General features: G+C 35.3%; 8 protein-coding genes across 10 annotated transcripts; 2 read left to right on the top strand and 6 right to left on the bottom strand.

The window, feature by feature from the left end:
• The first annotated feature begins 200 nt into the window (after nt 1–200).
• On the top strand, nt 201–1,828 carry LOC107187159 (protein-L-isoaspartate(D-aspartate) O-methyltransferase). Of its 2 annotated transcripts, XM_015575169.1 has the most exons (6): nt 201–237; nt 636–679; nt 791–930; nt 1,042–1,267; nt 1,341–1,426; nt 1,496–1,828. In XM_015575169.1, exons 3-6 carry the CDS (start codon nt 829–831, stop codon nt 1,667–1,669), a joined length of 588 nt encoding a protein of 195 aa, XP_015430655.1. In that variant the 5' UTR covers nt 201–237; nt 636–679; nt 791–828; the 3' UTR covers nt 1,670–1,828. The 2 variants fall into 2 exon arrangements, with proteins under 2 accessions (XP_015430655.1, XP_015430654.1); XM_015575168.1 differs by lacking the exon at nt 201–237 and having other exon boundaries at nt 362–679.
• Nucleotides 1,829–2,241: 413 nt separating this feature from the next.
• LOC107187157 (equilibrative nucleoside transporter 3) lies at nt 2,242–4,451 on the bottom strand. Its single transcript, XM_015575166.1, has 10 exons — nt 4,306–4,451; nt 4,154–4,235; nt 3,890–4,068; nt 3,717–3,811; nt 3,585–3,635; nt 3,281–3,513; nt 2,926–3,163; nt 2,778–2,863; nt 2,498–2,697; nt 2,242–2,424 (listed from the first exon to the last, which is right to left on the bottom strand). Exons 1-10 carry the CDS (start codon nt 4,449–4,451, stop codon nt 2,313–2,315), a joined length of 1,422 nt encoding a protein of 473 aa, XP_015430652.1. The 3' UTR covers nt 2,242–2,312.
• Nucleotides 4,452–6,014: 1,563 nt separating this feature from the next.
• Nucleotides 6,015–7,976, top strand: LOC107187124 (XK-related protein 6-like). Its single transcript, XM_015575133.1, has 4 exons — nt 6,015–6,377; nt 6,473–6,794; nt 7,274–7,429; nt 7,492–7,976. Exons 1-4 carry the CDS (start codon nt 6,075–6,077, stop codon nt 7,974–7,976), a joined length of 1,266 nt encoding a protein of 421 aa, XP_015430619.1. The 5' UTR covers nt 6,015–6,074.
• Nucleotides 7,977–8,971: 995 nt separating this feature from the next.
• LOC107187161 (dynein light chain roadblock-type 2) lies at nt 8,972–11,253 on the bottom strand. 2 transcript variants are annotated; one of them, XM_015575170.1, is made up of 4 exons: nt 11,217–11,253; nt 9,591–9,740; nt 9,445–9,523; nt 8,972–9,371 (listed from the first exon to the last, which is right to left on the bottom strand). In XM_015575170.1, the coding sequence occupies exons 2-4, from the start codon at nt 9,591–9,593 to the stop codon at nt 9,160–9,162; spliced, it is 294 nt and encodes a 97-aa protein (XP_015430656.1). In that variant the 5' UTR covers nt 9,594–9,740; nt 11,217–11,253; the 3' UTR covers nt 8,972–9,159. The 2 variants fall into 2 exon arrangements, with proteins under 2 accessions (XP_015430656.1, XP_015430657.1); XM_015575171.1 differs by lacking the exon at nt 11,217–11,253 and adding an exon at nt 11,134–11,185 and having other exon boundaries at nt 9,591–9,737.
• LOC107187158 (NAD(P)H-hydrate epimerase) lies at nt 10,247–10,951 on the bottom strand. The gene has a single exon (XM_015575167.1). The coding sequence runs from the start codon at nt 10,949–10,951 to the stop codon at nt 10,247–10,249; it is 705 nt and encodes a 234-aa protein (XP_015430653.1).
• Nucleotides 11,254–11,972: 719 nt separating the features above from the next.
• Nucleotides 11,973–13,868, bottom strand: LOC107187269 (BRCA1-A complex subunit BRE-like). Its single transcript, XM_015575306.1, has 4 exons — nt 13,545–13,868; nt 12,864–13,165; nt 12,411–12,788; nt 11,973–12,341 (listed from the first exon to the last, which is right to left on the bottom strand). Exons 1-4 carry the CDS (start codon nt 13,630–13,632, stop codon nt 11,973–11,975), a joined length of 1,137 nt encoding a protein of 378 aa, XP_015430792.1. The 5' UTR covers nt 13,633–13,868.
• Nucleotides 13,869–17,112: 3,244 nt separating this feature from the next.
• LOC107187279 (tubulin alpha chain-like) lies at nt 17,113–22,877 on the bottom strand. The gene is made up of 9 exons (XM_015575315.1): nt 22,733–22,877; nt 20,423–20,645; nt 20,241–20,345; nt 19,655–19,851; nt 19,442–19,534; nt 18,736–18,921; nt 17,991–18,239; nt 17,746–17,909; nt 17,113–17,239 (listed from the first exon to the last, which is right to left on the bottom strand). The coding sequence occupies exons 1-9, from the start codon at nt 22,733–22,735 to the stop codon at nt 17,113–17,115; spliced, it is 1,347 nt and encodes a 448-aa protein (XP_015430801.1). The 5' UTR covers nt 22,736–22,877.
• Nucleotides 22,878–23,120: 243 nt separating this feature from the next.
• Nucleotides 23,121–25,266, bottom strand: LOC107187278 (chromatin assembly factor 1 subunit B). Its single transcript, XM_015575314.1, has 6 exons — nt 25,115–25,266; nt 24,908–25,040; nt 24,535–24,838; nt 24,201–24,464; nt 23,908–24,135; nt 23,121–23,827 (listed from the first exon to the last, which is right to left on the bottom strand). Exons 1-6 carry the CDS (start codon nt 25,253–25,255, stop codon nt 23,299–23,301), a joined length of 1,599 nt encoding a protein of 532 aa, XP_015430800.1. The 5' UTR covers nt 25,256–25,266; the 3' UTR covers nt 23,121–23,298.
• Between the last annotated feature and the right edge of the window lie 52 nt (nt 25,267–25,318).

Below are 25,318 nucleotides of genomic sequence, written 5' to 3'. Positions count from 1 at the left end.
AATCAAGGGTGCGCTTTGGATTCACTATGCTGATATTATCCACGAAGATAATCAGCAATTGATGATAGTAATAGTGCGCGAGGATGCATGTAGGAAATATGCAGTTTAATTGACAAGTCACTAAATTCAAGTTTGTTATATTCATGCCAATTTATTGCAACCCGTCCTATTTTGTCCGTATAATATGTTCTAGAGGAAATAAAGCATATCCTAGCGTGCTCATAAATTAGTGCATAGGTAGCATCCTACATTCAATAAAACGTAACAGTTACGTTCTCCTGAATATAACAGAAGTCTGTTGTTGAGAAACCTTACGTTTAGTCAATGTTCATTTTAGAGCATTCTTGAGTATATACAATAAATAGTTGCATCTAATTGTAACGTCAAGTGATCTATTGTTAAATATCATTTGTGTACTCATTAAGGTTTAATTAACAGTTTCGTTGAACCTTGCAACTTTTCGTGAATATTTGCAACGGCAGGTGGCCGGTGTTTAATTCAGTTTAATTCAGTTCGATTCGGTTGTATGTAACACACGGCCCCAAAATTCAGACTTATTATCTAACGTGTTTCATTTTCATAATAATAAGTTTCTCATTTCCGGTGTTCGCAAATGAAATGGCATGGTCTGGGAGATTTCAAGCGAAAAACAATCATGATCTCATACAATATCTTAAAAGTGAGTAATGTAAATACAATTACAATGTAATGTTTATACTCTGCTTATTGTTGTAAATTTATATTATACAAAAAGAAAATAGATTTGTAAGAATTTATATTTTCGTATTAGAATCCAAAGCAATTACATCCGACAAGGTCTATGATGCAATGTCTGCTGTAGACAGAGGGAATTATACTCATTCCAAATATGCATATATTGATTCTCCACAAGGAATTGGTTATGGTGCTACAATAAGTGCTCCTCATATGGTACATTCCTTCATAATTTAAGTAAAATTTATCCTTTGACAAATATATTTAAATGTTTTATATACACTCTTTTAAATTATAAGTACAATAATATAAATTGCAATACTCTAGCATGCATATGCTCTGGAGTTACTTGAAGAGAAATTGCATGATGGCGCAACAGCATTAGATGTTGGATCTGGTTCTGGGTATTTGACAGCATGTATGGCAATGATGCTAGGACCAAATGGACTTGCCATAGGTATTGAACATATTCCTGAACTTAAAACATTTGCTGAAAAAAACATTCAAAAGGATAAACCAGAACTTCTTAACAGTGGCCGTGTTGAATTTGTTGGTAATTGCCTTTTATATAGCTTTTAAATATATTGAATTGTTTTCACTTTATTAAAGATTATATGATATTTTAGTTGGAGATGGAAGATTAGGATACCCTGAAAAAGCACCTTATAATGCAATTCATGTGGGAGCAGCAGCTAAAGAAATGCCACAGGCTGTAAGCAAATGTTTTGCCATTTAATTTTACATATTATACAAATTAAGTTATGGGATATTATTCTTGCAGCTGATAGACCAGTTAGCTCCTGGAGGACGTCTAGTATTACCAATGGGCCCAGAAAATTCAGATCAAACATTAGTGCAGGTTGATAAAACAATGGATGGAAAGATTAAGAAAAGGTCTCTTACTAGTGTTGTTTTTGTACCATTGACTAGTAAAAATAGGCAATATCCTTCATGAAATTTATGCATGCTCCAGTGAGTGAGCTTTTTTTCTGGATATGACTAGAAGCAAGTGATCAATAAAATACAATTTAATGTATATTATTGGTATGCTCCAATACATAAGTACTTTCCTATTTGTAGGTAATGTATTATATTTCTAATCAAAAAAATTGATCAACACCATTTATTTAAAAAATATTTTTAATTAACATAGTATTCTACCATATTTTATAATGTTTCTGGAATTATTTTTGATAAACGATAAAATATTGGTTATAATTTATTGTACTTCGAATCCTTAAAAATAAATACATTCATAAAATGTACAATGACTAGAGTCATATGTTTCTTCAGTTAATTTCTTATGTACTACCGTAGATTTCAGATCTGTGACATAATTTTACATACATCTCTATTATATACTAAAGACAGTTTATATATTCATAAAATGGTTAAATATAAATAACATTAATAAAAAGAATATGTCAAAAATAATTTAATGTAATGTCGCAAACACTACATTTGTAAAATTTATCGTGAAATATGCAACTATATTACTTCTCGATTGAATGTACTTGGCCTCCGCGTTCTGTGGTCCTATTCGTCTTTAACTGTACCAGTCGGCAGTGAGATTAACGCTCGCATATATCTTGTTTTTCTCAAAGTGATTTAACCATGACTAAACTAAGTCCAGCACCTGACACTAATCCTATTCCAAGGAAAGCTCCTATCATAGCAGATGCAATCTCTTTTTCTTGAGAATCGACAACCCTGTTTAAGAATTATGTTACAAACATATACAAACTTGATAATATGTTGATACATTTAAGACTATAATACTTACGTAGGAGCTAGAATAAATGTCAAATTGCACAGATAGCCATTACTAATGGCAAATAAGATAGTCAATAAAATATAATAGAGATCATTATGAATGTAAACAGGAAGATGATGTCTGGGTTGTGCATTACAAAACATAAGTGCAGGTATAAAAATGACTCTTAGTGAGCTTAAAAGCATGACTTGCCATGGTTTGTTTTTTGGCTAGAAGAATAATAGAATGTTTGTAATAATAAATATGCAATTGTAAAATAATTTTTCGAAGAAAGACTTGTAATACACACCCACTGAAAAATGCCTGAAAATATTCGTCCTACATAGTCACCCATGCTAAAAATAAGGTAAGTCACCGTAGGTACAAAGTAGACATCTGTGAAATATAGAAAAAAAATTGAATATTTGAAAGTTGTGTGAACATTAAATAAAACATACCATTCCACGCATGGCCTTTTCCTTTGTATTGGCTTTCTACCAACACAGTGACTGCTGGATACACAGAAAGAGATATAAAGAATACTAAAAATACACTAACACCATACTGCCAAATCCTCTTAACAATACGAGAGTAAGAAATTGTAATGCCTTGAGGAAAAGTTACTTCTCCAGTAACTGAGAACTCTCTTTCCATGTTTTCAGGTGATTTTTCCACCATATGATGTCTAAAAAATGCCTGTGTAGAGACAAATTATGTATCAAGAGTCTGTCTCATTATTGTAAGCTACTTATCATATGTTATGAAACAGCTGTACAGTAAGTGTCTGTATATTCATTAGAATAAGTTACTTACTGCCTCTTCTAAAACAATATATGCGATCAGAGATAAAAACAAAATAATATCTCCAACAATAAAATAGACTAGGCCTGAGAGTATAGGACTAGCACCAATCCACAGGGAACATATTTCTGTAGCAGCTGTAAAAATACCTCCCAAAGCTTGACCACTTGACATAGCAGTTATATACTTTGGAGAAAAACGACCAACAATTCCCATTAAGCTTCCCCCAAAAATCGCACTTGCAGCTATAAAACAAGAATCTGTTGTTATATACAATCAGTTACATTTTCTAGTATATTAAATGTTACATCTATACCATTTACAAATGCTACTGTTGTCAAGGTAACGGCTACAAAAGCATCTTGCCCTAAAAGTTAAATGAATCTTTACTTGTAATAAACAATATCAAAACTTTTAGATTAAATAATTATGTTTTTCTATAACTTACATTTATCTGTATTTATTTTAACAAGCACAGTTGTCATAATGAACAGCAGTAATATTGTACACTGAGATCCTACCATACGTATTCTTAGAGGAACCCTATCATTGAAATTTTTTACCATGTAACTTGTTATTATTGTATTTAGCACATATGTAGATATACATAATCTTTCTTACCTTTTACTAATAAATGCATTTACTATTAAGAAGAATGTATTAGGTAGTGCACTTGCTATACTTAAGTACGAAGTAAAGCTTGCTTGAAGATCAGTTCTCTTCTCTAAATTTTCTACATGAGTATAATTGAAGTGATGTGTAGAATTTTCATGTATCTCTCTGAACTTATACATCCAGTACTATGAAATAAATTTATATAGTTAGACAGATTATTGTCAGATATGTCAAAAAGTGACATTAAATAATAAGATACATGTTACTTACATCATCAGCAGTTATAAAAAAACTCCATGGTATTAATGTATTTATTCCAAGTAAGTAGAAAACTATGTATGCAAGATTATACCTAATTTAAAAGACAATAAATTCAATAATTTAGATCAACATATGGTACTGTCTGAACATAAAATTCTTACTTGTCACGAGGTTCATATTGTTTTAAAAATGGCTTTTCATCTGGAACAGAAACACTTGGATCATCAACCTCAGTTTCTAAATCATCTTCAAATTCACTATCCGATGCACCCCCTAACAACGGTCTTCTATTGATAGAATACGACATGATGATGCTAAAAAAATAAGAAAAGCAATTCTCGAATAACGATGAACAATAAAAAAATTCACAGAATTCTGTTAATTGTTAAAGTCTCTCAAGTGTTTAGTAAACATAACATTTCCGTAATCTACTTCAACAATCTTCTTATGATCAGACTTTTCTCACAATATACTCACAAGATCGTACAAAAAGATCTCAGAGGTTGTCAGTTAATAATCTTCTTTGTGGTCGCAAATACAATTATTTACATTTTGACAGCAAAACAATTCGCGTCACTGTTTTCAAACTGTATCACGCGTGCACAAGGTTTCGTAATGACCATGTTTAACAAACGACGACTGTGAAGCAATTGACAATGCTTCTAATCTCCTATGGTTTTAGAGTCCTGATGGACCCTGCATTGTGTATCAATCATTTCTTTGACCACCTGTGACTAAGCACAGATGTTGAAAAAGCCAATACCACTGCATACAACGGTACATATTAATCCCGATGGACTTTCTCCATTCCCTTTCTACATTGGCAGCAGGCGCAGAACAGCTGACGTATCGCATGCAATCGAACACGAGACGCTTGAGTATGACGTGTTGCTAATGCAATTCGGTGCATCATACAAAGATGTAATATGCATAAGTAAATAAACAATACAAATTTCAGTCGGTAATTAGAACTGATGAATAAATTGCGATTGATTGTTGGACTGAATGTTAATGTAATAAGGGGATTAATTAGCTGAGTGTTTACTTAATTCGATAACTAGAATTGTGAACTTGAATAAACACCCACGGTCAACTGATTAGAATGATTAACACGTCACGTCGTATGCACAAATGCACAATACGAGATTATAGTTCGATCAGTCGACAGCAGAAATGCCAATTTGACCCCCTCGAACCAATGAATTTTGTAGAAAATATGGATCTTGTTTCGCATAGACGGACCATGTGCGCCCTGTAGACCGCGTGGTGCTTATTGGTATTAATCTGCGGCGACGTAGTTGAGAACGTATACACAAATTATACATATGTACATAGTAACGTATATATATATATATATGTATACAAATTTATATATTTGTATTAAGTTGTATTTCTACATTTATTTACATAATAACATCGCTGAAAAATAGTACCATTAATCCCCACACAGTGTGCAGGGCACACATAGTCCGTTTACGCGAGATAAGACCCATATTTTTTACAAAATTCATTGTTCAGGGGGTGTTGGCTAGAGACGCACGTCACCGTCATAAGTCACAAAACAAATGCCAACAAATAAGATGCTGTAGACTGTAGACTACAGCCTGTAGTGATGCTTAAGTTGACAGGTGTCAAGTTCCGTACGATTCATATTTTAAAGTCCAATAAATTGTAGTCTTATACGCATTCGAACATAAAAATAAGTTTTGCAATCGTAGGGAATCATTAAAACATAAGGATAACATTTAACAAGTATGAAAGTTTTAAAACAAGTGAAGAAATTAATTTAAACATGTGTGTCGAGGTTACGAATAAGAATAAACAAGCATATGGTGGATGTGAAATTGATATAAGCCTCTTTGATATAAGTATCAATTCTTGACATTCAAGATTTAATTCTGATACTTACGATACCTTATAAAAAACAACAATGAATATTCTGAATAAACATATACATACAAGACAAATAATTCCTTTCTTTCCTGTATTGGAATTCAATGACGATGTTGTAGATATACCTACAAAAAATCCAAGCATATCTGGCTGGGATATCATTTTTCTTGTGTCTTCGATCATTATGCACATAGTGGACATGGGTTTCGACATAAATCTCATTGTAAGATATTTATTAGCCGGTAAAACAATGTATTTTGTGTGGACAACTATTGTTGTATTTCTGCCTTCGTTCATAAATGTTATAATTAGTAGAAGAATGCAACGTCAAGATGACAAGGTACAGAATCACAAAGTGTATAAATATACAGATAGACTCCTGTTTATGAGTTTTCATTTCAGTTGTATTTAAAAAATCATTTTCCATTTTCTTAGATAAATACAACAGAAAATCAGTCTGAATCTAGCTGTATACATACGATGTTAACACAAAAGTTGTATTGCATTATAGTAGTTGCATTTCAATTAGCACCTGTAATTCGTTATTATCGAATATTAATTCATACTTGGAAGGCTTACAAGTCTCAGAAAGATGAAGATAAAAATGCTCAAAGGCGACATTACCTCAAGATGCTCAAAGAAGATCAAGATGTAGCTTTGTTGAGAGTATTTGAATGCTTTCTTGAAGCAGCTCCCCAACAAGTTTTGCAATTAACTATATTATTGAAGGACTACCACAACAATATTAATTTTGAATGTACATATGTATTTTTATTGATATTCTAGGGAGCACCACTGTAAGCATCTTTAAATTAACTGGCCTCTTCTCATTTATTTTGTAACCATAGTGTTATTTAAAAAAAATATGTTCAAACTATACAGGGTGCCATAGCTAAGATGTTACAAGCTGCTCACTCAAAGACTATTAAAGGGTAGCATTTGGAATTTTTTTTAGTTTATTATTGTTTATTATGTTCTTTCACATCACTAATAGAATCTACCACTAGACCTTCAAAGAAAAAAAAAATTCTAGTGTGTGACAGTTTAGCTGAGACACCTTTATACATGAGAATAATATACTTCTATTTCTAAATGCAAGCTGGAAGATGTCACAGGTGGCTGTGAGGTAGTGATAAAACACAAAGATGCAGAGAGGCAGGTCTCCCTAGTATAGCAATTGTTATCTTATTGTACTGATTGATATGATAGTAAAATTGATGTCTTTGTTTATTATAGTTATTCATCAAGTAGCTACTATTCTTAGTTCACTTGCTAGTATGGGATGGGCCATGGCCAGTTATCACCGTAGCATTAGATTAGTTCAACAGGATAAACTGAATATTGGAATTACAGGAACGGTTTTACAATTTCTGTGGCACTTCTGTACAACAGGTGGGTTAATCTACTATTGTATGAGAAAATTAAGAACCTACATTAACAATTGAATTTCTCAGTTTCAAGGATATTGTCCTTAAGTGTTGTCGCAAGTATTTGGCCCATATACACAGCAATTGGTTGTGTTATTCATTGGATAGGTATGACTGGTTGGATCATTGTCGATTCACGTGGTATATTAGAATTCTGTAGAGATTACAATCATGCACCGCATTGTCCTCCAAAATTTAAGGAACGCATTTATTCTGTTTTGTTTTCCATAGTAATTGGCGTTGTTCACGTGTTCATATATTTAAATGCAGTGGATGGTAGTACACTCTTTAAACATGTATCTTTTTACACAATTTGTTTTCTTGAAAATATAACAGCAACTATATTTTGGATACACGCTTCGTCTGACGAAGTTAAACATGCATGGTACTTTAATGTACTGGTCGTCTTTTGCATTTTACCTTTCTTGATTGGCATAACAGCCATGGTTGTTTATTACTGTGTATTTCATCCTTCCTTTAAACATCTAAATTCTGTAAATACATCATCGTAATTCGATACTAATCCGTTCAATAACATATTTCAGTTCTATTTAAAAATATTTAAGGAAATTTAGATATTGGATTATTGTATAAATATGCTTTTAATTCCAAACAGCATTTGTGCAAGTTCAATTTTCTGTAATTTATTACTTTATTATAGATATATATATACTTTTCAATCTTGTATTCGAATTTATACAATTTCTTCTTGTTTCACAATGGACGTATTTTTTTATAGTGTGATTCAATAAGAAAGTATTTATTTTAGAGTACTAAATCAAAATATACATGTTTATACTTTATAAAGGATATGTTTTTGTGAACATTATATAGGCCATGAAAAGATACACAATGAAATTTACAATACTGCCACATTTAATAAGGCTGAGAAAATTACCTGACTAGATAGTACTATGTTTTGTACATACATAGATGATAAAATTTTTATCATGCTCTCTATATAGTAATATATTCATATTAAAGAATTATTGTACTTTTACTAAAGTATTCGAAAAACATAAGTATCTAAAAATGAACCAATGTAAACGAAAATTGTAGTAATTTTTACAAACATTACTAGCTTCACTATCTTCAAATTTTGTATACTTTATATACTTTTTTAATAAATGGAATTATCTCCATAACATTTGTGTGTAACAACTTGATTAAAAGTAAACCCTTAATTATAATTTCATAAAAGTCAAGACCATGAACTTGTACTTTAACTATACTTATAATCAACTCTCAAATTTCTAGGCAAAAAAAATAATGAAATATTATCTTGAAAGCTATCAATTATTAAAAGTATTTCTCTAATAAATATAAAGATATATTAAATTTGTTTGCAATACAAATTTATTGAGATAACAATATGAATGACTAATTATGTGATACAGTCTTGTATTTGTATAATGTATTATTTATAATAAATTAAAATTAAAATTTTACTTTTCACATAAATTTAGTTATTAAAACATTCAATTTGAACTTGATAATTATTTCTTGGGATTCATTCAAGACAGAGTGCATAATTTTTATTTCTTGGTAGCATGTGTAAAACACATTCTCTAAGGCCATTTGAGAAACAGAGATCAATTATATCAAACAATTGAAGTTGGAATGTGCCGTATAAATTAATTTATCACCAAACAATAAAGTATATATTCTCATATTTGTTAATTTTTTTCTTGGATATCAGTCCACTGGATTTTGTATAACTATAAGTATAAATTCTTTATCTGGTGCAACCATAATTTCATGCTTCTTACTGCGAATACGTAAGAATGTCAAATCATTTGTTGGATCCAGATCTCTAACTACAGATCGTGCTTTATCAGACAGTTGACTTATTAAACCTGCATATTGAACTGTTGTAGTATTATCCAGTGTAGACTTGATTGGAATGCCTAAATATTAGAACCGAAATATTAAATGTTGATCAAAAATTATATTACTAATTAATATGAACGTGTAGCATACCTTCGGCATTAACAACAATTGTACCGACGACTCCCTTATGTGACTGAATACGTTTCATAGTTTCCTCTACCTCTTGTGCCTTAAACAAGTGTTATATTAATTTCAAATAATTCATACAGAAAATATACAGTTCATTGCTAATGTACCATTTTCCAAAATGAATATGTTGCGTTCGATGTAACGTAGCAGTTAACTATAATGTTCGTACTTAGACTTTTAGGCGAATGTGGTAACTGGTAACTGGTAACAACAAATCGTCACCAATCGTCACTTGGATCCTTGGATCCTACCGCCTGCTAAACATTGATATATTTTGTAAATAACCATAAATAACTTGAGGATCGGATGAATAGATGTATTTGTTAACTTTCAAACGCCATCTACAAACGTGGAGGCGAAGTTATGGCGGTGGATTTCAACTTCGAACACAAATAATTAAAGACAACAGGAATTAAATATGTTTAATACTTCTATTTTTTAAGTACCACTTATGAAACTCTCATAACCCTTAACTCTCGTATTACACAGACGATCCGTTTATTACCTCTTAATAATCTATATAAATGTGCATTTTATATGACAGCATATGTTTTGCATATATATGTACTTATATGTATTAGACATTAATATATAATTAAATGTATTCTACATAGTATGACTTTTTTTATATGCAAGAATGTTTAAATTTTGCTAAAATGAGAAAACTTTATTCTGAATTGTAATATATACACCTTACACAACAGAAAAAATTGTAAAAATATAACAGTACAGATTAAGATAATTAAACTTATTATGTTAAAATTCAATGCAGAGGAACAATTAAATTGGTTCCTTGGTATTTGGGTAGATTAAGATTATATTCTCTTTCCAATTTATTAGGTACAAATCGACCACCCAAATAATGGTATTTTCCTTGAAACCTTTTAGCACATATCTTTGGTGCTGTTAACGATACCAGCATTTCTGGTTTTATCCCACCATTCATGGGTGGTCCAATCTCCACATCCCACCCTGATGGTATATCTATACTACAAATGGGAACAGTTGTATTTTCCAATAGATGAATGATAGGGATAAACTCTTCTCTCACAGGAGGTTTGAAGCTGAATCCAAACAGAGCATCTACTATGAGACCAAACTGGCACAAACGTTTTAAGGCAAAATCTTCTAAATCATCTTCTACTAAAGGAATATCATTTTCAACACACTGATGCAACAAATTCTCATATAGTGTGTTATTTGTTCTTTTAGGGTAGTAAATTTCCGGATTATATCCAAATTGTTTCAAATGTCTGGCACAGACAAGTCCATCACCACCATTATTTCCTGGTCCACAACAAACCAAAATTTTTCGTTCAGAATTTTTCAACGACTGATAACTATGAGCAATAGCGAGTGCACAACTCTGGCCAGCAAGTTCCATTAATTGGTCCACACTGAACTTATATTTTTCGAATAAATCTCTGTCTATGTTGATACTTTCCACTTGATTCAAGTACTTGACCATGGTGGTATAAAATATTCTCCCAACAGAGAAAACAAATTTGTTGTTAAAAGAAACAGGCTTTGTGCAACTGTTGATATACGATATCATCTATTAATTATGACAAATAAAAGCATATAAAGAAAAATAATGTTGTAACCTCTTACAGTACATATACTATGTATTATTCTGGTTTTATTTTATACCGAGTTTATCTCACTTAACAGTAAATTATGTTGTACATGCGTTATAATAGCCACTTTTTCTATATTTTTTATCGATTTCTCACCACACAACTTAGACTTCGACCTATGTACTTATGTATAACTGTATATATAATATGCACAGATGAGTCATGAATCTATAATTCTTTCATAACATTTTTATTATTTTCAGAGATTTTGTTATTGAACATTTTTTTGATTAAATATAATCAAAAATTTTCATTCTCGAAATGAAATAATTAACTATAATTATTGTACCATAGAAATTTAAAGACTTATACTTTCGCGATTTTTTTATGGGGGAGACTTTTTGTACAATAGGTGACATGTTATTTAAAATTCTATTTTCTCATATGTTTATTCAAGAAATAGGGACTGTAACACTTTCAATCCAAAATCAAATAGTGTTTTAATAATTACACATCAGCAGTTTTAGGTTTTTATATACTAAATGTATACTAACAATGTATGATAGTTCGATTTAATAATTAGGGCACAGTAAATTTTGCAATCAAATACATTTCTATTTTGCAGTTGGAAGGCAAAAATGATTAATAAACATACATATAGTTTTATTTAAAGAACTGTAACTTACTGCAACTGTTATTATAAAAATAATATTCATACATGTATTGTATATACATATCACATTTTGTAGAAACCATAAACAATGTAATGTTATCAATTAATGTTTAGAATAATGTGTAGTGAAATAACAAATGTAAGGAAAAACAGATTGCAAGCAACGTTGCCAGTGTTCCTATTATTAATTGTAATAAATTATGCGTTAAAGAATAAACTGGTAATTCACAAAAAAATTATTATGAACAGTTTTCAATAGAATTACGTTTAAAATTTTTAACACAATCTTTTTTAATGAACGCACATATCTTCTTTATCAGTTCGAGTGGTTTCCATTCTTTGGCATAAGGAACATCAAATTTTCTCATGAATGGACTACGCTCTTTTGTCATGTGGTATATTGATTGCAACTCAATTTCAGGTATATCTTGAGGATAGCCAGATGGAAGGAAAAAGTGCACCACAAAATGAAAATCTTCATCATTTAGCAAAACTGATACATGACTGTAGTCAAGGCTATCGTATTCAATCGTAGCACCTGGTTGAAGAGAAATTAATGTTGACACGAATAATCGTCTACTCTTGAACCTCTGAACAAATGAATTTATCTGGAATAAGAATGTATGTTAATAATAGTAAAAACATAAATGAAAGTTTAGTAATCTAGGGTTGCATACCTTTTCTGCTATACACATCTTCGCTTCTAGTACATAATCCATCAAACACTTATCACTTGGAAAATGTTGTAATTGTAAGGTGGATGGGTTACCAACAATTGGTTGTAAAAATTTAGAAATATGTAGGTGTGTTTGAATTCGATTCCAATTTGGTCCAGAAAATGTTATGAGAAGCATTGCTGTTTCATTTTCAAGTTCGAAACCATAATTTTGCAACTGAGAAAGATCAACTAGTAAAGTTATTAAGAATTTGGCTTCTGTTGGTTTCGAAGCAAATGGTAACAATATTATTTCAACATCTCCTGGTGCTATTTGACTTGAATCTATTAACATACTATATTCAAGTTTCAGTCGATCCTGCTTTTGAAGTAATTGTATCTAACATAAAAAGGAAATATATTTGATTAAATACAGTCTATATAATGAATATTATAGAATAAATATATTACAAACTTGATGTTCTTTGTAACATGCTAAAAGCTCCATGAGAACATTCAACAATGCATTTCTATCATTAAGATTCCATTTTGCAAGACTAGGTACTTTAATGGATAAAGTATCAATGTTCATATCCATTAGGAATGTGTCATCATTGAATATAAAGTCAGGGCCCATTTCGGGACACTGTGAATCAAAAAATACATTCCAATTTAAGGTTTGTTTAGCATATGGAATACACAGTTTAAAACGATCTCCTCTTGCTTTTCCACAACTAGAAGATATAGATTGTACTTGGATTGACCCACGGCATAAACCTTGAGAAACAATTAAAATAGAGCATTAAAAATATAAAACATACAATGTTTAACATAATTTAATATGCAAACTGTAGATTTTACATATTGAATTTTAATTCCAGTTTTCTAAATCTGTTGCATATGTACTGATAGACCCATGACATACAATATTATATTCTGTACCCAATTGTGTACAATAATTAGATTACGAATTTTATTATCAGAACACAATAAAATAAGAATCATGTCAAAATTTAAGTAGAAGTTCTCCTTTATATTTAACTTAAAGACCGAAGGATGTTTTTATTAGACATATATCAAAGATTTATATTATTATTTGAACTTTAAACTATAATTTGGGTAAGCATCTACATGCCTGTTAATAATGCTGTCTTACCGGGTACGTCCATTTCTAAAACACGTTTTAAGAGAGGCTCAATGTATGAATCTGTGCGATGTGTAATATTATACTGTTGGTTTAACATTTTAACAGTTGCGTTCTTTAATAACCGAAGTCACATAAACGATGCCAACAAATTCCTCCTGTATCGTATTGTTCGAATCTATGAAATGATCAGAAATGATTCTTCGTATGAAACAATCTACAATCTGTTACATTGTTTCAATGTTACAAATCAATTGAAAACAACGTATCGTTGTCACGGAAAACAATGTTTTCAAATACACATCAATACACATGGCAACTTGACGTTCCTGACCACTGACCATTTCTGACTAGAGACAGCGTGAACTGCTACTTGTGAATCACTCGTGATTCGATCACGTTCGTTCTTAATCACGATGATTTTTCACAGTGATTCGAGATTTCTCGTAATCGTTTCTGATTGGTGGAGAAATCTAACAGTTCTTTACGCGTAACAGAGAACCCCCGGTGGAACCGCCAGAGACCCCGTGGGTGAAACGAGGGGTCATAGAACCCCCAGAGGGGGCGCCAGGGACACCGTGTGTGAGACCGTGGGGTCATGAAACCCCCACAAAGGGCGCCAGAGACACCTCGAGGTGAGAACGTGGGGCCATGGAACCCCCACAGGGGGTGCCAGAGATCCTGTGTGATGAGAACGTGAGGTCATAGAACCTCCGGTGGAGGCGCAAGAGTTTTGAAATGTGATCCTTTATCGTTCTTGCTCGTACAACATTTATATAGAATTGGGACTGACGCTTCTCTGTGTCCCCGTGGACAAATTAGATAATAACCCCAGCAACCATGGCAGTTTCAGCAGATACTACTACAGCCCAAGTTTAAAAGACATAGGCAGTAGTTAGTTTCTGTAGTAACCTGTTGAACCAAACAACTATAATTAGTATAGGATTGTACAATATTTATGCAGTTATATTTAAGACAATCCGATGAAATGAAGCTTATATTACCTGACGTATGTTTATTGGAATATACATACAAATTATAATGATTCCGGCCAACTATTTTCCGGTGTAATTAAGCGCCCAAAATGATCGTCGTCGGTCTCAAATTATTCCTGACGATTTAATGCGTAAACCCAATTCTGCAGAACACCAGAATTAGTACAATTATTTATGCTACTATTAACGTTGACCCCTTATGGAGTGGTAACCCTGACAACAACAGGTTTGGATTGACAGTGTATTCCATCATGCATACCCCGTTTAGTTCACTTTAAACAACTGTTACACCGTTATACGGATAGCTTTCGTCTAGATAAAGCACTCGAATTGTAGCTGAAAGAACGTAGATTAATCCACTGCCATTGAAAATAATAATAAACGACCAGAACACTGTCAAAATCGCATTTAATTGCGGAATACCACTATTTTTTCGACCGGTGGCGCCACCCGTGGCACTTCGCTCAAACTGCTAGCCAAATTATATCGACAGGTGAGTGAAAATTTCTAGTGATGGTAAAATGCTAATATCTCAGTAATTAAGCACTTAAAATGAACGTTCTTCCAACGTTCTATGGACAAGTTACGTCTTGATCAAGCATTCAGTTTGAAGCTGAAAGTACGTAGATTAATCCACTGTCATTGAAAATAACAATAAACAACCAGAACACTGTTAAAATCGCATTTAATCGCGGAATACCACTACTTTTTCGACCGGTGGCGCCATCCGTGGCGAATAGCTGAAACTGCTAGCCAATTATATGGCTACCAGTTTCAGCGGTTCGCCACGGATGGCGCCACTGGTCAAACGAATAGTGGTACTCCGTGATTAAATGCGATTTTAACTATGTTCTGGTCGCTTATTGGTATTTTCAATGGCAGCGGACTAATCTACGTTCTTTCAGCTTCAAACTGAATGCTTGGTCAATACGTGACTCGCCCATAGAACATTGGAAGAGCTATTCAAAGTGAACTAAACGGGGTACGCATGGCGAGATACAGTGTCAAACGTTGCAAACAATTGAGATTTTAACAATGTTCTTGTAATTACTGGTTCCCACCTGCCAGAGAGTAGTAAGCTGCGTTTTTTAAACTTCGAATGTAATCCATGACGAGGAAAACTGATGCTCTTTTAGTGAAAACTCTTTTAGTTAATCTCATAGTGAAAACAACCTATTGCGCCATCTACGAAAAAATGTTGCTAGTTGCCATTAATACCATTCTGTTATTCTAGTTGGCGTAGCAATACCTATGTTTTAGACACCATTTAACAATAAAGAATAGTATTATAGAGTCATCTTGATGTGCGGCAGAGGTACTAAGTGGCTAGAAGCTTGAGAATCTTTATCGCAGTCTTGTATCAGCCACGCGAAAATATATGCACTGTATTTAGGGTTGAATCGATACCACCAAGGTATCGATACTTTTACCCATAACTACTTTTGTATGAAGGTATCGATATATATTTTCCTAACCTTGATACCCAACAGAAATGTTGTTTCTGCGTTGAGACTAAAATACAATACTATACTTTATATATTTATTTAAATATTTAATATGAAATATAAAACATAAACATAAACGTACGTATAAACTATATACGATATGCATGATAAATAATAAGTATGCACATCTCACACACATGCGGTTTCTTACGCATCTTCGGGGGTTCTATGGCCCCAGTTTCTCACACACACGGGATCTCTTACGTAGCTCCGGGGGTTGTATGAACCCACTTTCTCGCACACACGGGGTCTCTTACGGATGCACCGGGTGTTCTATGACCTCTCTTACCAAGCTTGTAAAATCACTGATAGAATGTGTCACCGAAGATGTGATTGCTATAAATATTACATTATCGAAAATATTTAATTTATTGTAAAATCATTTCGTGCAAATTAACGTAAGCCAAAAATTCTATTCCAAAAGCTGTAACAGTTATTGTCAAGGACAAAAACAGTCACCTCTGTGAAGTTAGCCGGACAACTTTAACTTTTTAACGTTTCATTGTGCCCAATTGATTGGTGGTCGTTTGGTGGTCATTGATGGCCTAATTAGAACATTTGGTGGTCCCGCGTTCTTTTGTAATTAAGGGATCAAAATTTGACCGTGAAGTTAGTCGAAAATTTTTTTTTTCGCCAGATTCAGTTTTTTAAATGCTCAATCGATGCATAATCGTTTGGTGGGCATTGGTGACTCAAGAAAGAAGTCATCCACCGAGAGAAATCAACATTAAAGCGTCTAAATTTAAGTTACTTTTAAGTTATTTATAAGACTTTGTAAAAAGGGAGGTAGATGAAAGTAAAGATTTCATCGATGTAACTGCGGTTACATAGATGGGATGGGGTTGCATCTAGCTTTCTTTGGGTCTCCACTCGTAGCAACCTCCTCGTGGTGAGACCCGGGCAATTGGTATTATCTTCGGTAAAGTATTGTAAACTGAAGGTAATACCGAGCTAATGGCTGCGAACTTAAAATTAATTTCTGTAGTTATAAGAATGAATGTAAGGTCGAATATTTTTGGCGAATGTTCTATCTTATATGAAACTTAGAATATTTTAAGGCTACATATACTTCACATCAACTTAAAATTCTTCTTCGTCTTCCGTGTTAGCAGCGTCCTCTTGTACTTCGCGATAATCCAATTCCAGAGCTGCTAAATCTTCTCTGGCTTCTGTGAACTCACCCTCTTCCATACCTTCGCCCACGAACCTATATTAAAAAAAAGCATAAAAAAGAATGCCTATAATATCAGCATACAGTGGAGTCTTACGGTATTGCCGCTTAGCCTATTGCCACGTGAGGCACTTCCCCTGCATACCTAACTTATTCAAAAAATTTTATTCACCCCATGTAACATTTCAAAGCACAACAAAATTTTTAAAAATCTTTCAAGTGCTCTGTGTATCGTCACAACTTTTCCAAGAAGCAACGCAGCGAAAATTTTGAATAAAGTATTTAAAACTAGAGATTGCATACTTTCTAACGGTTTTTTAACAATATCGATACTACCACTTTTGCCGGAGTTACGGCCGTTTAAACTTGGCCTATATTATTCGCGTTCGCAGGGGTGATCCCTTAATTTTTTTTTTTGCGGAGCGTATCTCATAAAGCTATTTTGCTTTAACATAGCTCCCTCTTGCACTGAACCCCTCGACTCTTCCACGTCTTAAACACTTGGTCGGATCTTCATGGAACGTAAGCGCGGGAACAATTACCAATGAACGAACGCCCGTTTGGCGTACATCAGGTCGAATTTGTGATCGATTCTTGCCCACGCGTCCACTATCGCCGTGGTGTTGCAGAGACAGCACACCGCTCTCTCAACCCTGGCCAGATCTCCACCCGGCACCACGGTGGGCGGCTGATAATTTATCCCCACCTGTGCGACATACAGTGTCAAAAATGGTTGTGCTCTTTCTTCCTTTTTCGCGCCGTGCACGATTTTCGCGAAAACAGTAACCTTGAAACCGGTGGGACACCATTCGACGAATTGGACGTGTTTCTGTCGTTTGATCATGGCGATCGCCGCGTTCACGTCCTTGGGAACAACGTCGCCCCTGTAAAGCATGCACACGGCCATATATTTGCCTCTGCGGGGATCGCAATTCACCATCTGATGATTCGGTTCGAAGCAAGAGTTCGTGATGTCCGCTACGGTGATCCTCTCGTGACCAGCTTTCTCGGCGGACATGACCGGCGCATACGTAGCCTGCAAGAAACGAATGAATCCTTCTTTAAATGATCCTGTATCAGCTGACTTTTCGTTCACGCCAATAGGATTATTTCACGTGCACAAAAAACGCACACTATTAACTAACAAGTAGAGATGGCTCGACAACCAAATACAGTAAATCATCGACGAGTGTTCAGACGCTATTCCCACCACTGGGCGCTTGAGTGGTTCCATTGAGATATGGTTTTGGGATGACATATGAACACTCACAGTGCCGAGGGACCTTCGAACGCTCATTGATGATTTACTGTAGATCCAACATGTTTGAACTTCTATGAGCATCGATAAGTATGGACAGTCCAAACGTAGTTTGGGCGTGTCCGTGGCGTCAAAACGAGTTTGGACATTTCCACCACGTTCGAATTATGTTTGGACTGTCGAATATTCTCATCAGAAATCCAAATATGTTTGAACGGTTCTCGTACTCGCCACTACGGTGATCCCATGTATTTTTTATTAGACTGGAACTTACTAGAGGAAAATGTATACGCGGGTAAGGGACCAAGTTCGTCTGGAACTCGGTGAGATCGACGTTCAGAGCCCCGTCGAAACGCAAGCTCGCCGTGATTGACGAGACGATTTGCCCGATCAAACGATTCAGATTCGTGTACGTCGGTCTATCGATGTTCAAGTTTCGCCTGCATAATTCGTAAATCGCCTGTGAAACACGGTCTATTCTGATTAATGGTCCGAGAACGACGGAGTCGTTCTTATATCGTCCATCTGGACTCCCGAACCAGAGTATGTTAAATGCACTTTTTTTAAAAATAATATTTTACATGTTTCACCTATCAAATTTTTCACTCTCTCCAATGGTATAAATTATTTTAATCTAAGTTGTTTAGCACTTAATATAATAGTGTACAGATGAATATCGAGTCCATATCTTATTCAATATCAAATTCCATAACTTAATGCAATGTTCACCATGCCTACATATCGAGACTTGTCTTAAGGTCCATTTTATAGCTCGAAGGTAGCGATTGTTTCTCGTTGAATTCTTATCGAACGGTTCCAATGTTAGGGATACACATGTTCGAGGCTACCCGCCTTTCCCCTACAAGGTTTTCTGCACCTTTGATTCACTCTCCTCTAAAATTTGGAAAGTGTTACATAATACACTCTGGTTTTGGGGGTTCAGACATCGGTATCACGGACACCGAATCGTTTGTACGAACTTGATTGTCGACTATGAAGGCCACCTCGCAGTGCTCTAACGTCGGGTGTGTGTAAAGAATCGCGTTGTACGGCTCCACGACGGCGGTCGATACCTGCATAAAAAGCGAACCACGATTCTCGTTATACACAGTGTGTATACTCTTGATCCGACATGGCCGATTCTTTTAACCGAATGCAAAACGGGGGACATACCGTCCACAAATTTGTCTCACCTGTGGCGCTGGATAGATACTGAACGTCAGTTTGCTTTTCTTTGGATACTCAGCGGACAGTCTCTCCATCAGCAGACTCGAGAATCCAGATCCGGTACCGCCACCGAACGAGTGGAAAATCAAGAAACCCTGCAGACCTCTGCATCGTTCCGTTAGCCTGCGGATACGGTCCAATGTGAGGTCCACGATCTCCTTTCCTGAAAACGTAACGATTATTGTATACACCAGGAACGTTACTCTCGAACGATACACGCGAATGTCGCGGACACGATTGCGTGGAACTGTTCTTAAAATACAACAACGTTCGATACCACCTATGTCTTATGGAAGGATCGAAAGGTCTCGTATGCTGGGTCGAAAGTCTAAAATAGAAACGATTAACCCTTTCATTCCCACTGTTGCCATATGGCTACGTATTTGAAATTACGATGTAAAATATTAGTATTATATTATTCGATTAAAATTATGCCCAACTCTGACCCAAGCGTACGATAAGTAGAAAAATGGTCGAATAACGAATGGCCACGTTAGTCTTGTTCGACGTTGCCCAACGTATTCTCGAAGTTGTAACAAGTTGTAACCGTACCTATCGTGTAATGGCCACGCGCGTAATTGTTCGCCGCGTCTTCTTTCCCTGTGATCAACTGCTCCGGATGGAACAGCTGCTTGTACGTCCCCGCACGAACTTCGTCTGTGGGTGCAATCGACAATTTGTTAATAGTCAGCGAACAAGATCGAGGGTTTGATTGGTATTCAAATGGGACTCGCCTACGACTGTTGGCTCGAGATCGACGAACACCGCCCTGGGTACGTGCTTTCCCGAACCTGTCTCAGAAAAGAAGGTGTTGAACGAATCCTCCCCGTAACCGACGCTGGTGTCGCTTGGCATTCGACCGTCCGGCTGGATCCCGTGCTCCAAGCAGTACAGTTCCCAGCAGGCGTTCCCCATTTGGACCCCCGCCTGTCCAATGTGAATGGACACACACTCCCGCTACAAGAATTGACAAATACATCTGTTATTTCCATTCGAATCACACACAAGACTGATCGTCTGGTCGTCTTCGACAGAGCCAAAGAATCCATGGTTCTACAGTGACTCACAGATTCGTTATTCACATATATGTACTTTCGAAACAGTAATCAATTGTAAAGATTCTTCTGCAATCCCATTTACGTATTTTCATAGTCTTCACTTTCATCATTCTTTTCTGAGAAATTCTGCTTAATTTCCGAATGAAAGTATTCGCAGTTTGCTAAGCGATAAACTAAATTATCCCTTCCATTTGGTCGAACAAACGTGACAGTCTTTCGTGAGCAAATTTGTGAGTCATTGCACAATGGACACTCGAAACGAAGAATATTTGAGCTGTAATGTACCAGCTTCGCCATTCGTATTCCATCTAGCTCCTCCAGCTTGAATAATTGCCACGGAACAGGCGTATATTAAATTCTCTCGTGTTTCCGTAAGAGTCACCTGTCTTTCACTTCGTTGTAACTTTTAAGGAATCGTTGGCACGCTTAGGCCCCTTTGTCAGGCTATTCGACGGCCACGAATTTATTTCACGCACGAAATTTCGTACAGAAATGAATACGATATTGTCGTATAATCATAAATGGTGAACCAAGAAATCCGAAAACAAGACTAATAAAACCAGAAGCAAGACGGAGGCAATAACTCGATTACAGATACTGAACGTGATAATTGATCGTGTGCCGCGTCGAATCGACTATCGTAAAACTATTAGAAAGATTATTTGTCGTGTGAACGATGGATTAATAAGTAACGATCGATCGAATGTGATTCCATTTGGATCGGGACCAGGAAACGGCACTCGGCGAACGGGAGGACCAATTGAACCGCATTTGTCTTGGCTACCCCTGGCAAGGGATGATCGCAGACTGACATGTCGATATTAACGACGTTATGGCTGTCAGCAAGTCGGTGAAGCTTTGTTCACCTTGACCTGCCAATGTCTTCGGTTAATAATTCATCTATGCCCTAACGCGACGCGTCTCGCAGTCATACCAGCGGATCCTCCCTCCCCCTGGGTTGCTCATAGCATCGAAGTCATAGTCTCTTCCGCTATATCCATACATATCCTCTGCGTGCTGGTAGCGAAAAATCGATTTTTTCAGGTTGACACGATGTAACCATAGCAGCTTTGATCGAACATCGTGCGTGACACTGTTTCACGATTCACCCGGAGGAGAGATCGTCTATCCACTGGGATACACAAAATGGCGTCGACGGTGAATTTTTAAAACAGAGTAGCCATCGCACTTGACGCATTAAGTGGACTATTTTTGTCTTGTAAATGGTATTAATGGCAGCGTAACAATCCAAATATATATGAATGCATCAATAGTTGGACATTACTTATCGAACAGATGGCCGATCATTTGAAGGATCTATAGATCATACAGATTCTACTCCGAAAAAATCTTCCATCTACACGAAAGAAAAAAGATACCAGACAAAAGTTACGGATCAATGTCAACGATTGTTCCTTTAAAGTCTATTAATGATGCATAGATTGCTATATGATCTAGGAATTATTTGCGTTTATTCGAAGATCGTTGAGGGAATCCCGTTTCTGCAACGTCGAAGCTCAAGCGCGTCGGCTACTACTGGTTTGAATGTCGAGAATCGATCTGTTTTTGCATGAAATATTTATTAAGCTTTCTACTGCACTCATTGTACTTTTTACCATCGCGACTTCGGGGGCCTGCTTTATGCAAAACGCGATTATCATTGACAGTTCCTCGATCGGTCGATTGGGATAGTTAGGGTGCGCACGATGACGGTTATACATTTGATATCCTGCAATTTTGTGAACTATCGCCTATAGTAACAGCTGGTGTCTAGAAGTTATATCTGTTATGATAGCGACAGCTTTAGACCAGATCTACCAATTTACTTTTATTTAAACGATTCTTTAAGTGACTGCGAGATGTTCTTTGGCTTCCGGATATAAAACGTTCAATTTCTAATCTGACCGATCGAAGTGCTTTGATGTAATTGTTATTAACAAACCTGGGATATTGTGATTCGTAAGAGTATTATTAAAAATCACTCACCATCGTTATCGACGTGAGACTGAAGAACGTGTCAGGACGTACCACGATCCGACCGCTGTCTGCCTCAGCGAACAGTCAGATCACTACCGCACGATATATTAATACTCGCAAGTATATAATACCCGTTCGAGGCCTTCGAAGGTGACAAACCTGACCGCTATAGTATTCGCGTTAGATACCGCATTCTCGCTCGACAAAAGTTCGAAGTTAGCATTTGGAGTCCGCGCCATTTCGTACTGGACAAGTATAATGAACTTAATTAATTTGAATCTATAATTATCGGAATATAATATATAAAATATAAAAGACGATAGTACAAAAATACGTGTCTATTATACAGAGACTGCGGATGTACATGTGAATTCCAATTTTCCAGAAAAATCAGAAGCAAAGAAAAATTGATTTCATCTATTTGTGAGTTGTTGCATGAATAATAAAACGAAAACTTTATTGATCGTTGTTAAGATTCTTGTTTCAGTGCGTTCAGTATATTTGTATTCGCTGTAAATGCGTAAACATCCGCAGTCTAATTATATGTAACATGTGTACTTATTTCTCTACTAGTATTAGTGCTTTTTATGCCCTTTTGGACTAGAAAGAGTAATTAATTGTACTCTTCGCGGGGTTTTCGTGGGAATTATTAACGGCGGCACCGATTCTTTCGGTGTACTTTTCAGATTAACTTTTATATCTTTGCTAGTACTTTCTTCGTTATAAACTAATTTGATGTCTTCAGTCTCTTCGGTCTGTGTATCGTCATTCGATTTCTTTTCTTGGACCGTAACTTGGTCCGACTTATCGTTTTTATCAAGGATATTTCCTGAATCTTTGCTAGAACGTTTCGTTCCTTTCCCAACTTTAATATCAATATCTATTGCACTGTTATCAATGTCAGTGGTCGGTAAAATTCCAGTAACGCTATTAATATTCTTCTCATTTGATCCCGCAGGCTGTTTGCAGTTGTTATTGTTAGCATGTTCCATTGGTGTGGTACGTCGGTCTTTATACTCCTCGCCCAATTCTCCTTTGTCGAAGTGTATTATAGAACAGTAACCGTCTGTCGAAGATGCTATCAAGATCTTAGCATCGCTCGACCTATAAAAAGGTGAAAGTACAAATTTGTTTCTACTTTGTTGTAAAAGAAACTCATGAGACAGATGAAATAAATGTTATACCATGCAACATCGGTCAATCTGGTATAATGGATATTTGATATTACAGCAATCGGTGAAATTTGCTGAGTGTCATATATAAATACAGAATGCTGTGTAGCAACAGCAAAGACAATTCTATAAGGTAATGTTATCACAGGTGTTGGACCATTCTTATGCAATTCAAAATAAATTGGACAACATCTCACAGCTATGGTACTTTCATCCAAAGAAGGCAACAGCATAATAGGTCTAAAATTAAGGATATATAAAAGCTAGTGCACAACAAGTGAAATGTACTACAAAAAAACACTTACTCCTTCAAATTGTGTCTTGAAAAAACTATTGTCGCGTTAGATATTCTCTCTGTAGTTTCTAATGGATCGATTATACCAGATGGTACGATAATTAACATTCCATCCGGAGAAAATGTTAGTCTTCTAAAGAATGATTTAAATGTATCATCGTAGAACAGTTTCACTGTTTTGTCTTTCAGTATATGGTCTGGTGGTGTTGGAATTTTAGCTTTATAAACTCTCTGGACTGTTTTCTTAGTATTTATATCGATCAAACGACACATCCTAAAAGTATATCTTCATATAAATATTAAAGAATATTTAAAGCAAACTTTCAGGGAAACTTACAACATACCTGTCTGTACTTATTGTGCATACGTACTGATTGCACGGATCCCATGATACTCCTTGCACAAAACCTTTATGATCAGACAATATAGCAGTGGAACGCCCTTTATGAATATTCCATAAGATTGCTGTATTGTCTACAGAACCAGATATTAACATACTAGAGTCTGGAGACCAACTGATATCATAGACATCTTCAAGATGTCCTCTGAGAACTTTCCAAGAAACCCACTGCTCCTTATTTTCAATGTCATCAGAAATAATGTGAAACTCGCAATCTTCCTTTTGTTTCCATAAAACAATAGTCGACTCTGATAGTAAAAACCCATTTAATTTTCAATAAACATCCGGCTAATTACTTTAAACTTGTAAATACAAACCGTCGTCCCCGGAGGCCAAAATATCTTTAGAGGGTGAAAATCTCACTACGTTTACAGCTTTTTGATGTCGTTCTAAATCGGTTACACATTTTATTGTCGCTCCGCCGGATTCATTCATTCTTAAATGCCATATCTGGTAATACGAGAACATGATTACACGGCTAGTTTCTTATAAATTATAAGTCCGTAAAATTATTTATGTATTACCAGAACATGAGAATCGGCACCACCGGTCGCAACACGCCAAAAAGTTTCACCTTTCGATGTTTCGTAAATTCCAGCTTGTACATCAATACTTAAAACTGGATCACGGTTGTGCCACGAAATCTCGGGAGTTGTGCACCACATAATGCTAACTGTCAAACGTAGAAGACAATAACGCAGAAATATAATAGCAATAACGGTGAATGG

The sequence above is a fragment of the Dufourea novaeangliae genome, unplaced genomic scaffold (assembly GCF_001272555.1).
Source record: "Dufourea novaeangliae isolate 0120121106 unplaced genomic scaffold, ASM127255v1 scaffold99, whole genome shotgun sequence".
Classification (NCBI taxonomy): domain Eukaryota; kingdom Metazoa; phylum Arthropoda; class Insecta; order Hymenoptera; family Halictidae; genus Dufourea; species Dufourea novaeangliae.
This window is presented reverse-complemented; position numbering and strand designations above follow the sequence as displayed.

What these genes read in the sequence shown, in the direction of transcription:
- LOC107187159 (XM_015575168.1), top strand. Translation starts at nt 619, where the DNA reads ATGGCATGGTCTGGGAGATTTCAAGCGAAAAACAATCATGATCTCATA. An exon ending in TCTCATACAATATCTTAAAA is followed by an intron (nt 680 to 790) that starts GTGAGTAATGTA and finishes TTTTCGTATTAG; the next exon opens with AATCCAAAGCAATTACATCC. An exon ending in TGGCCGTGTTGAATTTGTTG is followed by an intron (nt 1,268 to 1,340) that starts GTAATTGCCTTT and finishes ATGATATTTTAG; the next exon opens with TTGGAGATGGAAGATTAGGA.
- LOC107187157 (XM_015575166.1), bottom strand. Translation starts at nt 4,451, where the DNA reads ATGTCGTATTCTATCAATAGAAGACCGTTGTTAGGGGGTGCATCGGAT. An exon ending in CAATATGAACCTCGTGACAA is followed by an intron (nt 4,236 to 4,305) that starts GTAAGAATTTTA and finishes CTTTTAAATTAG; the next exon opens with GTATAATCTTGCATACATAG. An exon ending in AATGCATTTATTAGTAAAAG is followed by an intron (nt 3,812 to 3,889) that starts GTAAGAAAGATT and finishes TTTCAATGATAG; the next exon opens with GGTTCCTCTAAGAATACGTA.
- LOC107187124 (XM_015575133.1), top strand. Translation starts at nt 6,075, where the DNA reads ATGAATATTCTGAATAAACATATACATACAAGACAAATAATTCCTTTC. An exon ending in TGCAACGTCAAGATGACAAG is followed by an intron (nt 6,378 to 6,472) that starts GTACAGAATCAC and finishes CCATTTTCTTAG; the next exon opens with ATAAATACAACAGAAAATCA. An exon ending in CAACAATATTAATTTTGAAT is followed by an intron (nt 6,795 to 7,273) that starts GTACATATGTAT and finishes TGTTTATTATAG; the next exon opens with TTATTCATCAAGTAGCTACT.
- LOC107187161 (XM_015575170.1), bottom strand. An exon ending in AATTGTTGTTAATGCCGAAG is followed by an intron (nt 9,372 to 9,444) that starts GTATGCTACACG and finishes TCTAATATTTAG; the next exon opens with GCATTCCAATCAAGTCTACA.
- LOC107187158 (XM_015575167.1), bottom strand. Translation starts at nt 10,951, where the DNA reads ATGGTCAAGTACTTGAATCAAGTGGAAAGTATCAACATAGACAGAGAT.
- LOC107187269 (XM_015575306.1), bottom strand. Translation starts at nt 13,632, where the DNA reads ATGTTAAACCAACAGTATAATATTACACATCGCACAGATTCATACATT. An exon ending in TTTAGAAATGGACGTACCCG is followed by an intron (nt 13,166 to 13,544) that starts GTAAGACAGCAT and finishes TTGTTTCTCAAG; the next exon opens with GTTTATGCCGTGGGTCAATC. An exon ending in CATGTTACAAAGAACATCAA is followed by an intron (nt 12,789 to 12,863) that starts GTTTGTAATATA and finishes TTTTTATGTTAG; the next exon opens with ATACAATTACTTCAAAAGCA.
- LOC107187279 (XM_015575315.1), bottom strand. An exon ending in GTATCTATCCAGCGCCACAG is followed by an intron (nt 19,535 to 19,654) that starts GTGAGACAAATT and finishes CTTTTTATGCAG; the next exon opens with GTATCGACCGCCGTCGTGGA. An exon ending in GGTGTCCCACCGGTTTCAAG is followed by an intron (nt 17,910 to 17,990) that starts GTTACTGTTTTC and finishes TATGTCGCACAG; the next exon opens with GTGGGGATAAATTATCAGCC.
- LOC107187278 (XM_015575314.1), bottom strand. Translation starts at nt 25,255, where the DNA reads ATGTGGTGCACAACTCCCGAGATTTCGTGGCACAACCGTGATCCAGTT. An exon ending in GTGCCGATTCTCATGTTCTG is followed by an intron (nt 25,041 to 25,114) that starts GTAATACATAAA and finishes TCGTATTACCAG; the next exon opens with ATATGGCATTTAAGAATGAA. An exon ending in AGATTGACCGATGTTGCATG is followed by an intron (nt 23,828 to 23,907) that starts GTATAACATTTA and finishes ACCTTTTTATAG; the next exon opens with GTCGAGCGATGCTAAGATCT.